General features: G+C 43.8%; 1 protein-coding gene and 1 long non-coding RNA gene across 3 annotated transcripts in view; one reads left to right on the top strand and one right to left on the bottom strand.

Annotated features, from left to right (window-relative positions):
- Nucleotides 1-14,963, bottom strand: part of LOC133556683 (rasGAP-activating-like protein 1) — a 43,241-nt gene that overhangs the window by 12,609 nt on the left and 15,669 nt on the right. The window contains exons 11-15 of the mRNA XM_061906838.1: nt 12,161-12,225; nt 11,934-12,046; nt 8,516-8,708; nt 8,277-8,414; nt 984-1,128 (exon numbers count right to left, since the gene is read on the bottom strand). Of these exons, the coding sequence (XP_061762822.1) occupies nt 984-1,128; nt 8,277-8,414; nt 8,516-8,708; nt 11,934-12,046; nt 12,161-12,225 (654 nt within the window). The remainder of the gene's footprint in view (nt 1-983; nt 1,129-8,276; nt 8,415-8,515; nt 8,709-11,933; nt 12,047-12,160; nt 12,226-14,963) is intronic.
- Nucleotides 1-14,963, top strand: part of LOC133556684 (uncharacterized) — a 37,779-nt gene that overhangs the window by 14,841 nt on the left and 7,975 nt on the right. For both annotated transcript variants that reach the window (XR_009807566.1, XR_009807567.1), the window contains one exon: nt 1,018-1,519. This is a non-coding gene — a long non-coding RNA (uncharacterized LOC133556684). The remainder of the gene's footprint in view (nt 1-1,017; nt 1,520-14,963) is intronic.

The following is a 14,963-nucleotide window of genomic DNA, read 5'->3' as shown; positions in this document are numbered from 1 at the left end:
TCGGAAGCACTCCGCCAAAGGACCGAGCGACAATACAAAACTGTGGTGCACTGGACCCCAGCGCTGATACTCCGACAGAGAGTCGCTGGGTGAATCGGATATGTAACACATTAGTCGTGATGTTAGCCCATTCGGGGCTAATTGTGATACCGTAACTGTAAACTCCAGGGCGAGCCCCCCCACCCCCTTCCCATTGGCTCCAGACCGAGATGATTTTTGTTATTTGGGTCCACAATGGCTCTTTCAACGTTCTGTTTTGCCTACCCCTGCATTAGTGGAAAAGCGGCAAATTAGTGAAAGCGACACTAGCGTTGCCATGGAGACGAGGGTTTTCTTACATGCCTGGCTGCAGTCACACCACGACACTTGTCCGTCAGTAATAACAGTCCCCGATAACCTGGACCAATTCAAATGGTATAATGGTAGATGGGTTGTACTTGTATAGCGCTTTTCTACCTTCAAGGTACTCAAAGCGCTTTGACACTACTTCCACATTCACCCATTCACACACATTCACACACTGATGGCGGGAGATGCCATGCAAGGCGCTAACCAGCACCCATCAGGAGCAAGGGTGAAGTGTCTTGCTCAAGGACACAACGGACGTGACGAGGTTTGTACTAGGTGGGGATTGAACCAGGGACCCTCGGGTTGCGCACGGCCACTCTCCCAACCACGCCACGCAATAGCAAGAAATCTTTTCTTGCGGCCCAGCCTTACCCAGACTCTGCATCTAGTGGCCCCCAGGTAAATTGAGTTTGAGACCCCTGGTCTTGAGTACACAAAATCTTAACTAGATATATGAGAGGAAACTTTTGCACATGATGGTGTTAAGTTATTGATTTAATAATTTAAGGATTATAAAACATGCAGCAGGTTAAACAATTTTAGTGTACCTAAGAAACAAAAGGCGATTTCATTTTGATCATATCTACTCCAAAGTCACCTGTGACTTGTGATCCTTGTTGTGTGACGTAACTTACCAATGTCATGATCGATGTCAATCAATTTGTCCAGGAAGTCCTTCACAGAGGCCACACTGCGAAGTATGATGGGATGGAGAGGCGCCATCCATTGCTCCTTTCCATGACCCAACTGAAGGCCGAGGTTCCCCACACTTTGTAAAGCCTAACCACAACAGAGACAATATATTTGACTCACATGTATTGCTGCTAAATGCAAGCATGTAACCTGACACAAACTGAACTCAGAAAAAATGACTGTAAATATCTGAAAGTCACAGATCAAAAAAGCGTCCCTGTGGTCAAGCGTGCTGTGCGGCCCTTTGTCCAGCCCCCACCTGGCCGTGGGAGAGGAGGAAGTCCCTGTCCCCTCCCGTTCTGATACTTTCTTTGAACCACACTGCTTGCTGCACATACAGAGGTAAAAATAGCCCTTCCCTTTCACGGCAGAAGGTCCATGGCAACAGCACTTCAACACCATGGACAGCGGCCATGAAGACCACGCAGGACCAAGGTTGCATCTAATTTGTGACCTTGACAGCCATGTCATTAGGATGGTAAGCAGAAAGGGGATATCAATATTTTACAATAGGGTCATTTCATTTCAATGCATTTTGAAAGCTAGAATCAGAAGATGTTGTCTAAGTATGTCTTTAAGTTTTTACAAAGTCAATGTTATGTATATAGCGTTATACACATAGGAAGTCGAGGAGCATGCTCCTTATCCATTAAAGACAAACAACTGAACACCACATGAGCAAGCATTTGGCAACACAGGCAAGAAAAAAAAACTTGAACAGAACCCAAGTTGTGTGAGGTGACCTTCTTCTAAACGTATTGGACCAGGGGAGCTCACACTTTTTCTGCAGGCGAGCTACTTTTCAATTGACCAAGTCGAGGAGATCTACCTCATTCCTATTTATAATTTATATTTATTTATTTATGAAAGAGACATTTTTGTTAAGAAGTTAATGGTGTTTAATGATAATACAAGCATGTTTAACACACATAGATTCCTTTCTTTCATGAAGACAAGAATATAAGTTGGTGTATTTGATTCTGATGACTTGCATTGATTGGAATTAGACAGTGGTGCTGATAACGTCCGCATTTTCAAATGGAGGAAAAAAAAAGTCCTCCTTTCTGTCCAATACCACATGAAAGTGGTTGGATTTGGCATCTCATTTGTCCAACTTGCATACTCGTTTTTAAACACTTTGTTATGAGAGTAGCATATGTGTGTGGCCCTTTAATGTCTGGCAGCAGGTGAGTGACGTCAGTGAGAGTGCGGGTGGGCAAGCAAGTGAGAAAGCGGTCGCTGAGGGCGGGGGAGAAATACATTGGCATCAAACTCCGTAGCTTGCTAGCTTGGGCACGCTAGCTTTCTGAGACTCTTATTTTGTTAGCACAGGCAGGATGAAACAGGTCTTTTATGGTGAAGACAGGAACTGTGCAGTCGGTCTTTAGAGTTTTGACAGTAGGTACGGAGTCTCTAGAAATAAAATGCGTTTCTCTGCGTCCGCCCTGTTAGTGATTTTTTTCTTAAATATGAGCTTGCAGCAGCCAGCATCATCTCACAAGATCCTCGGGTGCCGAGAATGTCAAACAACTGACGAAAGTGAAGTCTTGGTATGATTGATGATTGCTCATTTTTATGTATATTTTTTAATGCCTGGCTTGAGATCGACTGACACACCCTCCGAGATCGACCAGTCGATCGCAATCGACGTAATGGGAACCCCTGTATTGGACGATGATAGTCGGTGAGGTCAACGCTTGTGTTTTTCGGTGCAAAAATGGACATGTGAGAGCCAAGCAACATGAGAAAGAGAAACATGTCTGCAGCCAATGCAAGAGTGCCGTGAGTGAAAACATGAAAAGTATGGAAACATGTCAACCGAAAAACATCAAAAACGGAGATAAAAACGCAGATATTGCTTTTCATGGCAGTACATCTGAGATGTGGATGCATTTCAGGCAGCGGTATATCGGACATCTCCTCGGCAAAATAGTTAGCTAAGTTTGTAAAACACAGCTTTAACTCTCATTTTAGCCAAAATTTTCCAGCTAAACGCTCTTTACATATCTGTGTGCAGGTTTCTAGAAACATAAACATTTTAATATTAATATTATATTATTTCAGTTCAAAGAAAGTCAGTGGCGAAAGTGATACCTATTAAAAGCTGGCTTTTAAATGAAAAACAAATTGTAGCAGCACAGTTCATGAATAAATATTTCTGAATGAAGTAGTCATCTTTATTATCATTGTTAGCATATTGCTAAAAATATATATCAAGCTGAATTTAAAAGCCAATGGCTAAATCAGAGCCACTGGATCGGTGTACACTTCATTATCCGATTAGTCGACTAATCATTAAGTACCATGATCCGTGGTCCGAATCATCTTTTGTTTAGCTATGTTCGGTTAGTTTTGTACTCCCTTAGTTCCTGTTTTGTGCACTTTGGGTGTTTGTTTTCCTTACCATGGGCGCTAATTGGTTTCACCTGCCTCTGGTTAGTGCTCTGCACGTTCACCTTGTCAGGGGGTGTTGTTGCTAAACCCCAGGATGCAGAGATGGCGGCAGGCATTGTGCGGGAAAACATGATTTAATTTAACACTAAAACAAGAACAAACCAAAGGGTACAAACAAAAGGCGTGAACAAGGCGGAGAATAAACTTGGCTATGAACTAAAACTAGCACAAAGGCTAACTGTGGACTAGAAACAAAAACACTTACTGTGAAACGAAGGAACTATGACATGAGCAGAGTGAACAGAAGTAGACAGTAGACACAGCTACAACGATATGTATTAATGACATTTACAGGTGGTGGTGACAATAATCCAGCACAGACTGGAGGGGAAGGCAGCTTTAATTACTACCTGGCTGATTGACACCAGGTGTGGTCAGGTGCAAATCAGCCACAGCAGGGGAGACACAGCACTCAGGGAGACAAACAGGAAACGGACAAAATAAGAGCGCTCACAGGAAACAAAGACAAACGCAGAGGAAAAACTAAAACATGGCCAAACTGTCAGGGACAACCCTGACACACCTGCTGTTGAGCACTAATCAGAGAGCTATTTATTCACATTGCACGCCATTTTGTCACGTGTGGCAGGTCGGGTCGAGGTTTGTTCTCCAGGAATGCAGGACGGACAGCTCCGGACAACAGCGTGAGGTAGGAGATGATTATTTAATCATACAAGTACCAAAATGACAGAAACAAAGGAAAAACGTGCCGATCGCACGGGAAGCTAAGGTAACAGCTCAGCACAGAATCAAGAACAGGCATACACCAAAGTGACAGTTGCATACCGCAAAACAATGAAGCCACCCCCAACTGTGGCAAGCAATGTGAATAAATAGCTCTCTGATTAGTGCTCATTAGCAGGTGAGCGTGCAGAGCACTAATCAGATGCAGGTGAAACCATTAGCATGCATGGTAACCAAAACAAACACCCAAACATAGATAGATAGATAGATAGTACTTTATTGATTCCTATCCAAAGTGCACAAAACAGGAAGTAAGGGAGTCCAAAACTAACCGAACAGAGCTAATTTTATTATTTTATTTGAATCTTCTATTTTTTTCTCCCACCCCCCCTCTTTGTTTACCTTTATCTCATCTTTTTTGTAAGGGGCGCTGGAAGCCGGCAGACCCGTCAGCGATCCTGTTCTGTCTCCCTGTAATGTTTGTCTAAACTTGAATGGGATTGTGCTGAAAATTTTAATATTCCTGAAGGAACTCTCCTGACGGAATAAATAAAATACTATCTAATCTAATCTAATCTATCTAAACAAAACATGTTCCAGACCACGGATCATGACAATTAAGATGGTCGATGACTAGACCATCCATCATCCATCCATCATCTTCCGCTTATCTGAGGTCGGGTCGCGGGGGCAACAGCCTAAGCAGGGAAACCCAGACTTCCTTCTCCCCAGCCACTTCGTCTAGCTCTTCCCGGGGGATCCCGAGGCGTTCCCAGGCCAGCCGGGAGACATAGTCTTCCCAACGTGTCCTGGGTCTTCCCCGTGGCCTCCTACCGGTTGGACGTGCCCTAAACACCTCCCTAGGGAGGCGTTCGGGTGGCATCCTGACCAGATGCCGGATGGCAGAGCTTCTCACCCTATCTCTAAGGGAGAGCCCCGCCACACGGTGGAGGAAACTCATTTCGGCCGCTTGTACCCGTGATCTTATCCTTTCGGTCATGACCCAAAGCTCATGACCATAGGTGAGGATGGGAACGTAGATCGACCGGTAAATTGAGAGCTTTGCCTTCCGGCTTAGCTCCTTCTTCACCACAACAGATCGGTACAACGTCCGCATTACTGAAGACGCCGCACCGATCCGCCTGTCGATCTCACGATCCACTCTTCCCTCACTCGTGAACAAGACTCCTAGGTACTTGAACTCCTCCACTTGGGGCAGGGTCTCCTCCCCAACCCGGAGATGGCACTCCACCCTTTTCCGGGCGAGAACCATGGACTCGGACTTGGAGGTGCTGATTCTCATTCCGGTCGCTTCACACTCGGCTGCGAACCGATCCAGCGAGAGCTGAAGATCCCGGTCAGATGAAGCCATCAGGACCACATCATCTGCAAAAAGCAGCGACCTAATCCTGCGGTTACCAAACCGGAACCCCTCAACGCCTTGACTGCGCCTAGAAATTCTGTCCATAAAAGTTATGAACAGAATCGGTGACAAAGGACAGCCTTGGCGGAGTCCAACCCTCACTGGAAATGTGTTTGACTTACTGCCGGCAATGCGGACCAAGCTCTGGCACTGATCGTACAGGGAACGGACCGCCACAATAAGACAGTCCGATACCCCATACTCTCTGAGCACTCCCCACAGGACTTCCCGAGGGACACGGTCGAATGCCTTCTCCAAGTCCACAAAGCACATGTAGACTGGTTGGGCACACTCCCATGCGCTCTCAAGAACCCTGCCGAGAGTATAGAGCTGGTCCACAGTTCCACGACCAGGACAAAAACCACACTGTTCCTCCTGAATCCGAGGTTCGACTATCCGACGTAGCCTCCTCTCCAGTACACCTGAATAAACCTTACCGGGAAGGCTGAGGAGTGTGATCCCACGATAGTTGGAACACACCCTCCGGTCCCCCTTCTTAAAGAGAGGAACCACCACCCCGGTCTGCCAATCCAGAGGTACCGCTCCCGATGTCCACGCGATGCTGCAAAGTCTTGTCAAGCAAGACAGCCCCACAGCATCCAGAGCCTTAAGGAACTCCGGGCGGATCTCGTCCACCCCTGGGGCCTTGCCACCGAGGAGCTTTTTGACTACCTCAGTGACCTCAGCCCCAGAAATAGGAGAGTCCACCACAGATTCCCCAGGCACTGCTTCCTCTTAGGAAGACGTGTTGGTGGGATTGAGGAGGTCTTCGAAGTATTCCTTCCACCTATCCACAACATCTGCAGTCGAGGTCAGCAGAACACCATCCGCACCATACACGGTGTTGATAGTGCACTGCTTCCCCTTCCTGAGGCGGCGGACGGTGGTCCAGAATCGCTTCGAAGCCGTCCGGAAGTCGTTTTCCATGGCTTCCCCGAACTCTTCCCATGTCCGAGTTTTTGCCTCCGCGACCGCTGAAGCTGCACACCGCTTGGCCTGTCGGTACCTGTCCACTGCCTCCGGAGTCCTATGAGCCAAAAGGACCCGATAGGACTCCTTCTTCAGCTTGACGGCATCCCTCACCGCTGGTGTCCACCAAGGGGTTTTAGGATTGCCGCCCCGACAGGCACCAACTACCTTGCGGCCACAGCTCCGATCTGCCGCCTCGACAATAGAGGTGCGGAACATGGTCCACTCGGACTCAATGTCCAGCACCTCCCTCGTGACGTCCACCGGGTTGAACTCCAACGTACAGGCTTTGAGCCGGGGAGAAACAAGAATTGCCACCCCAGCCCGTCGCCTCTCACTGCCGGCAACGCCAGAGTGGAAGAGGGTCCAATCCCTCTCGAGAGAAGTGGTTCCAGAGCCCATGCTGTGCGTTGAAGTGAGTCCGACTATATCCAGCCGGAATTTCTCGACTTTGCGCACTAGTTCAGGCTCTTTCCCCCCCAGTGACGTGACGTTCCACGTCCCAAGAGCTAGCTTCTGTAGCCGAGGATCGGACCGCCAAGTGCCCTGCGTTCGGCTGTCGCCCAGCTCACAATGCACCCGACCTCTATGGCCCCTGCTATGGGTGGTGAGCCCATTGGAGGGGTGACCCACGTTGCCTTTTCGGGCTGTGCCCGGCCGGGCCCCATGGGAACAGGCCCGGCCACCAGGCGCTCGCCATCGTGCCCCACCTCCGGGCCTGGCTCCAGAGGGGGGCCCCGGTGACCCGCGTCCGGGCGAGGGAAATCTGGGTCCATGATTTTTCTTCTTCATAAAGGTCTTCGAGCTGCTCTTTGTCTGATCCCTCACCTAGAACCTGTTTGCCTTGGGAGACCCTACCAGGGGGCTTTATGCCCCCGGACAACATAGCTCCTAGGATCATTGGGACATGCAAACTCCTCTAACACGATAAGGTTGCAGCTCAGACTAGACCACTATCAAAAAATGTGTTAGTTGCAGCCCTTCTTTCAACTATTCCAAAGACATTCAACAATTTAGCATCCGACCATTAACAGAAGATATGAACTTTCCGGTTCCAGGTGCCCCTTTTGTGCCATTAAAACAAATGGGATGCTGACGTGGATGCTTGCAGTCTAACGACTGATTTTAGACTGCTAGTGTTGGCTTCACAGCGATCGTTTTGTTACACAATGAGGGGGACTTTCATTTTAATGACAGCTGTTGGCATTGACAGAGGGGGAGTTTTTTACAACCATCCTTGCCTGAGCACTCACTCCTCTTTGAAGTACACATTATTGAGATTTTGATACCAGCATTTAGACTATCCATCCATCCATCCATTTTCTACCGCTTATTCCCTTTCGGGGTCGCGGGGGGCGCTGGCGCCTATCTCAGCTACAATCGGGCGGAAGGCGGGGTACACCCTGGACAAGTCGCCACCTCATCGCAGGGCCAACACAGATAGACAGACAACATGTGACCTATCTAAGTCTAGAGCATGAACTGATGAAGACTGATCGGATGACAGGCGAAAACGTCTTCTAAGACAAACTGAACAGTCCAGTTGCGATCGATTGAATATTTCATCTTCATTTTGTTCTGCATACAATTTGCATGACAATCAGTTGTCGTTTAGAAGCTTCCACCCTCTGTTTGTTCCTCCTGGACAAAAAGTCCGCACATGAAGGCATGACGTGTGAGTGTGTAGGTGTGATGCAAACATTACCTTGGCCAGCAGTAACAGTGTCCTGCTTGTGCGCGTATCAGCGTGCTGGTCTCTCAGCTGGAACAGTTTCGGCGTGAGGATTGCAGGAGCGAAAAAACGCAGGAAAAAAAATCCACTGATGGCGAGATATTTCACATCCTATTCAACATAAGGTGAAGACGACAAGCGTTACTGATACCTATAGGCTCTCACGTGTGAAAATATTTCATCTTGCACATTTGCTTTCGCTGCACACTGACCTCGTTTTCAGGCTCAGCAAACTGCTCCTCAACACGCTTGTGCAGCTGTTTGAAGGCCACTCTCATGACAGGAGGACATTGCTCAACCGAGCCCACGATTGATTCAACGATCCTGGTTAAGTAGCTTTGCAGCATCTCCACGCTGCTGTCCCGCACTTCTGCCTCTGACACGGCACCCTTAAAGGAAATCCTCCTTCCCGAAGAACGAGGCACTTATCACTTAACCACTCCATCAAGACACTTGTAATCAGGACTATTGATGGTCATTTTACATAATTTCCCAAATCAGCACATGGCAGACAGTTCTAAATTCCTGTTTCCTTGCCCGTGATATGTGGAGGAGAATTACACTACCAGAGGAGATTTGGCAATGTAGCTCAACTTTCCTTAAAGTGGACTTATGATGAATTTTGTCTTTACTGACTTATAAATGTTGTTACAATGTTGGATACTTGTGTTTAAACAATGCCAAAGCGTCAAATCATAAGGCTCATGTATTTTGGCTGTATTGCAGCCTGGCTACGTTGTGACATCACAGCGAAGTGGATGCACCTCTTTAGACGTTGAGTAAAGCTCTCAGCCAGGGAGGGAAAGCTTTTTTACCCTGCCTCAGGCTGAGGAAACACTAAAAAGATAGGATAAAGTATTATTTTCATATAATCTCGGTATCTGGATGATACCACCAATGTGTGACATACAGTGACATAAATGCTGTCAACAGCAGCTTTTTTATGCAGAGTCTGAATCCACTGGTCAGTGTGCACTCATAGGGCTGTATGGTGCGACAAGTTTACTTGCAAATGCTCCTAAAAAGAGACAGTGCAACTTTTTTTGAAAAAGAAAGGGATTTCCACCCTTTCATTGCATTTTGCTCCTAAAATAAATCCATCCAAATTTTATAAAGCAAGAGTAATATTTTCTCACATTTGTATAGCATGTTTGAAATAAATTCAAACAATAACCAAATGGACAAGCGATTGATCACATGCGCTGAGAGCTGTAGATCCTCACTCCTCCTGCGCTATGCATAGAGGGTAGCGGGGCTTCTCCTCTTATCTCACACACTCAGTGTTCCAACACAGATGAAACCAGATCTTAGTTGAAGGAACTGGTCAGTAAAAGACAAAGTTTTTTTTTTTTTACCACCACTTAACACAAACTGCACGGCGCACTGGTAACGACGAGGGTCGGAGGAAATATTGAACAACAAATCAATGATAGAAATTAAAAGCTTGACATTCAAATAATACCGCGTTTGTTGACAAGAACATACAGCCATTGAAGCAAATTCAGTCTATTCATTAAGCACAGGTAACACAAACCAGTGAAAGATTCAAAAAAGCTGCCGTCAGAGCAGACAATCTGCTGCTGCTAGCCTGCTAAGCTGACAAAAACAGCTTAAACAAGACTACTGAGTGGACTCCTTACATCGCATGTTACGAGGCAACAGGCACTGCCTTTTAAAAGGCACAACCTGCTGTCATATATATACTTTATTCATCCATCCATTTTCTACCGCTTGTCCCTTTTGGGGTCGCGGGAGGTGCTGTAGCCTATCTCAGCTGTATGTTTTTGTATATACTTTATATGAAACCTAATCTCAACTGCATTATGCCAGTTATTTTTAACTAACACAAAAATGAATTTCATGTATTAAAGAGTAATCCAGTTAGTAATTCAATTACATTGTTGGTAAAGTAACGAGTAACTATAATTAATGACTTTTTAAAAAGAATTTTCAGAAAACAGCCTGCCACACAACATCTTTGTGTGTATGTCCAATAATAATGTTTATAGTTAAAGGTCAATTATTTTCATGCTGCTGCAGACATTTCAACATGTCCTCTTAAACCACAGCACTTTAGTTCACATTTTGTTCCTTTGAGTTTTTGGTAGCTGAAAAATTGAGCATAGCTAAAAGAAATTGTTTAAAGATTGCAGATTATATTTGACTTTTGTTATATTATTTCTAAGGCGTTCTCTTTTTTCTTATCACCAAACACCTCTTATGTTTGGATCGTATTATGCACAACCTACTTTTCTTACTTGTTTGTACCAGTTTTTGTGTATTTGGGTGCCGAAAATTGAAAAACAAGGCATGGTGTAGATATTTAGTTGGGTCAACGAATATTTCCATTCATGGGACATGCACCTAAATTGGCCCTAGTGTGTGAATGTGAGTGTGAATGTTGTCTGTCTATCTGTGTTGGCCCTGCGATGAGGTGGCGACTTGTCCAGGGTGTACCCCGCCTTCCGCCCGATTGTAGCTGAGATAGGCGCCAGCGCCCCCCGCGACCCCGAAAGGGAATAAGCGGTAGAAAATGGATGGATGGATGGATGGGACAGTTTATGGGCCAAACTATATCGGGATATGAGTTTTGATCCATATCGCCCAGCCCTACACTCGTGATAGGGACAGTGCTAGGACAGTTTAGCTGTGTTTAATTGAGTGTTGCAGGAGGACTTATGATGGCATTGTGTATGAGTGCACAAGTGTGCCTTGTTTCAGTGTTAATAGAATTGTGATATCAAAGACATATAATATATATATGTGTGTGCGTATATTACCTCTGTTTAAAATGTTATTTTAAGTCTGTCTTTTGCCTGTATTTCTTTGTGGTGTACAACCCTTTGTTCTTCAACTGTAGTTGTTTTTAAAGGGCTTTATAAATTAAGTATATACATACAGCTGTATATATATATACATATATATATATATATATATACAAACATACATATATATATATCTGTGTGTGTGGATGTGTATATATATATATATATATATATATATATATATATATATATATATATATATGTGTGTGTATTTTACCTCTGTCCAAAATGTTATTTTTAGTCTGTCTTTTGCCTGTCTTTTGCCCTTTGTTTTTCAACTGTAGTTGTTTATAAAGGGATTTATAAATAAAGTTGGTATAGTATGGTATGGGAAAGTCGGTCCCTGAAAATAATGCCTACATTGAACCTGTCATTGAAAATGATGCCTACATTAAACCGGTCTGTGGTGCAAAAAAGGTTGAGGACCACTGGTTCAGAGCATCTGGAGATTTAAAGACAGGGAGTGGAGACATTAGATGATAGCAGGCACAGCTACTGCAGAAGTAAAGGATGCTGGATCTCCCTCCATGTCACACATTGACATCTCAGGGGGCTCATAGCAGTTGCCAGGCAACAGCCATCCCCCTTCTTACAATCTTCTTTTATGAGTATTTCATTCTCAGATTCATGTATTCCTCTCAAGAGGGAAATGTAAAGCAAGCGGACACTTGCTTGTTGCCAAACTTGTAGATTTTCAAACATCAGTGGAGCTGTACAGGATATGTAAAATCTCAACTTACACAGTACTATACTGTAAACAGTCCCTTTTCCAGATATGATTTGGTATACTATAGGTCAGATTTACCTTGTGTGGTTCATGTCAATCTTACATGGGTCCAGTTCAATGTACTTCTTCTCATCAAAGATGCGGTTGATGATGGGCTTCAGTACTTCATGTAAATACAGCATGCCAACAGCCTGAGAAAAATATCATGTTTTAAAAAAAAATCACTGGACATTTGATAATATAATGTATAAAAATATAGAATTTTAATACATAATATGCAATTAATAAATATTTGGATAACTGACCTTCATAAATTGTTCCATGGCTTTTGAAGCAAGTGAGTTGGAGCGAAATAGAGTATTTGGATCAGCTAGACAAAACACACACACACACACACACAAAGTATGCGCATATTATAAAAAATGGGCATAAGTGTGATTATATGTTATCAAATGCAACACTTTTCCATTTTGCAAAAAAATGTTGTCGTGTTTTATGAAAGAGGATCCTTAATAGGAGCAAGGGCTTTTATTCACACAAGGCTAATGATTCCGGATTTACACAAGCATCTAGTATGCCACTGAAGATTCTGACTTAGGGCTACGATGGCTCTGTAGCCTTCAGCAATTTAAAAAACCTATGATGTAGGTGTGCAATAAAATGAATCGTACTGCAATTTGTTACCAATATACTCCTGCGGCGTTGCCATGGAAACTTTGCCAAGATGCTCATTATCTCAAACTAGGCAAACAGCACACAAATACCAGAGCCCAACTCTGTGTGAACTATACATGGTCATGTGATGCGGAGGCAGAAGCATGACTAATACAGACTGGAGAGGGTGTCATTGGCAGGGATGTTTGAACATTTTAGAGCTGGTGAGTTTGGTCTTCCATCAGACTGCGACAGTAGCACATAGTGTTCTGAAAATCAATTTCTAGGTAAACAGCAATAACCTTCCAAAGGCTTTGGAAGAACAAGTTGGAGTAGGCGTGTACCAACATCAATACTGACATCAAGATAGGTATAATTTTGTCAGCCCGAGTAAAAAAAGTCATTAAGCAAGTTTAGCTCGGTGGAGTGTGTACATTTTTATTGTGAGCTAGCAATATAACTAATCTATAGATCACCCTTTTCTCTAACATCGCCACAAAAGAGCTACTAATTAATTGCCTCGTGTGTGTATATGAATGGACAGACACATTTGCTATTAAAGTCTCCAGATCAACTTGGAACAACGGAATTTACGCTTTAAAAATGCTTTGGCAGTGGTGTTCGTATTTCATAATTGCCGAATCACTCAGACAGATCATCCAATCATCATGAAGAAGCTCAGGTTCCAGTCCAGCTGAGACCAGCGCACTGTCCATAGACTCTCAGAGACGGTGAGCATCCAATAGGCGGGACAAAGCCGAGCATTTATCCAATGACTGAGTTTAGTTATAGTGGAACAACCCACTCTATGCTTCCCTGTTAACTTCTTCTTTGGAGCGTGTCGACTCTCTCCCCCACCATTCAATATTTGGCCTTTCATTTCTATTATGTTATTATTATTATTGGAAATAATGTTAAAATATATTATATTATTTTTAGGACTGTCAAAATAACAAGTTAACTCATGATTATTCACACAAAAAAAATCGCATTAATCATGTGTATACGCAGATTAATCACACACTTTTTTTTGACCGAGCATGCTTTATTGTCTTAATCACAGATGGTTACCTGAAGGGTAGCAAGGGTCTTTATAAGCTCAGTGACCAGGTCAATGCATATGTCAGTGCAAAAATGAGTAAGGAGACTCAAACTGGTGTGCTCTCTGACAAATTTCACTTAAAAATACACCCTGACAGGACTTTAGACAAAACTGTTACCAAGTTTGGGGGGAAAATGATGGATATTCAATTAAAACCTTACCTGCCTGACATTCTGATAATAACTTTGCATTTTTGTCTGAAGTCAATTTTAATTTTACAATTGCGTAAAACCCTTTGATTAATCATGATTATTTCAAATTCAATAGTGTGATTAATCTAATTTAAAAAATAATAATTTTCTGCAATACCAGTGGTAAATAATTTTAGTGCGTTATTACCCGGTCACAGCCTCAGGCGAAATGGTAATAATAATTAGCATGCTAATTTACACACCCCGTTTCCATAGGTGTTGAGAAATATTGTTAGATGAAAATATAAACAGAATACAATGATTTGCAACTCATTTTCAACCCATATTCAGTTGAATATGCTACAAAGACAAGATATTTGATGTTCAAACTGATAAACATTTTTTTTTACAAATAATAATTAAATTTAGAATTTGATGCCAGCAACACGTGACAAAGAAGTTGGGAAAGGTGGCAATAAATACTGATAAAGTTGAGGAATGCTCCTCAAACACTTATTTGGAACAACCCTCAGGTGTGCAGGCTAATTGGGAACAGGTGGGTGCCATGATTGGGTATAAAAGCAGCTTCCCAAAAAATGCTCAGTCTTTCACAAGAAAGGATGGGGCGAGGTACACCCCTTTGTCCACAACTGCGTGAGCAAATAGTCAAACCGTTTAAGAACAACGTTTTTCAAAGTGCAATTGCAAGAAATTTAGGGATTTCAAAATTTAAGGTCCATAATATCATCAAAAGGTTCAGAGAATCTGGAGAAATCACTCCACGTAAGCGGCATGGCCGGAAACCAACATTGAATGATCGTGACCTTTGATCCCTCAGACGGCACTGTATCAAAAACCGACATCAATCTCTAAAGGATATCACCACATGGTGAACACTTCAGAAAACCACTGTCACTAAATACAGTTCGTCACTACATCTGTAAGTGCAAGTTAAAGCTCTACTATGCAAAGCAAAAGCCATTTATCAACAACATCCAGATACGCCGCCGGCTTTTCTGGGCCCGAGATCATCTAAGATGGACTGATGCGAAGTGGAAAAGTGTTCTGTGGTCTGAGGAATCCACATTTTAAATTGTTTTTGGAAATATTCAACATCGTGTTATCCGGACCAAAGGGGAAGCGAACCATCCAGACTGTTATCGACACAAAGTTCAAAAGTGATGGTATGGGGGTGCATTAGTGCCCAAGGCATGGGTAACT

This window comes from Nerophis ophidion, linkage group LG07, assembly GCF_033978795.1.
Source record: "Nerophis ophidion isolate RoL-2023_Sa linkage group LG07, RoL_Noph_v1.0, whole genome shotgun sequence".
In the NCBI taxonomy this organism is placed as follows: domain Eukaryota; kingdom Metazoa; phylum Chordata; class Actinopteri; order Syngnathiformes; family Syngnathidae; genus Nerophis; species Nerophis ophidion.
Note: the sequence above shows the minus strand (reverse complement) of the source record. Positions and strands in the feature narration are given on the sequence as shown.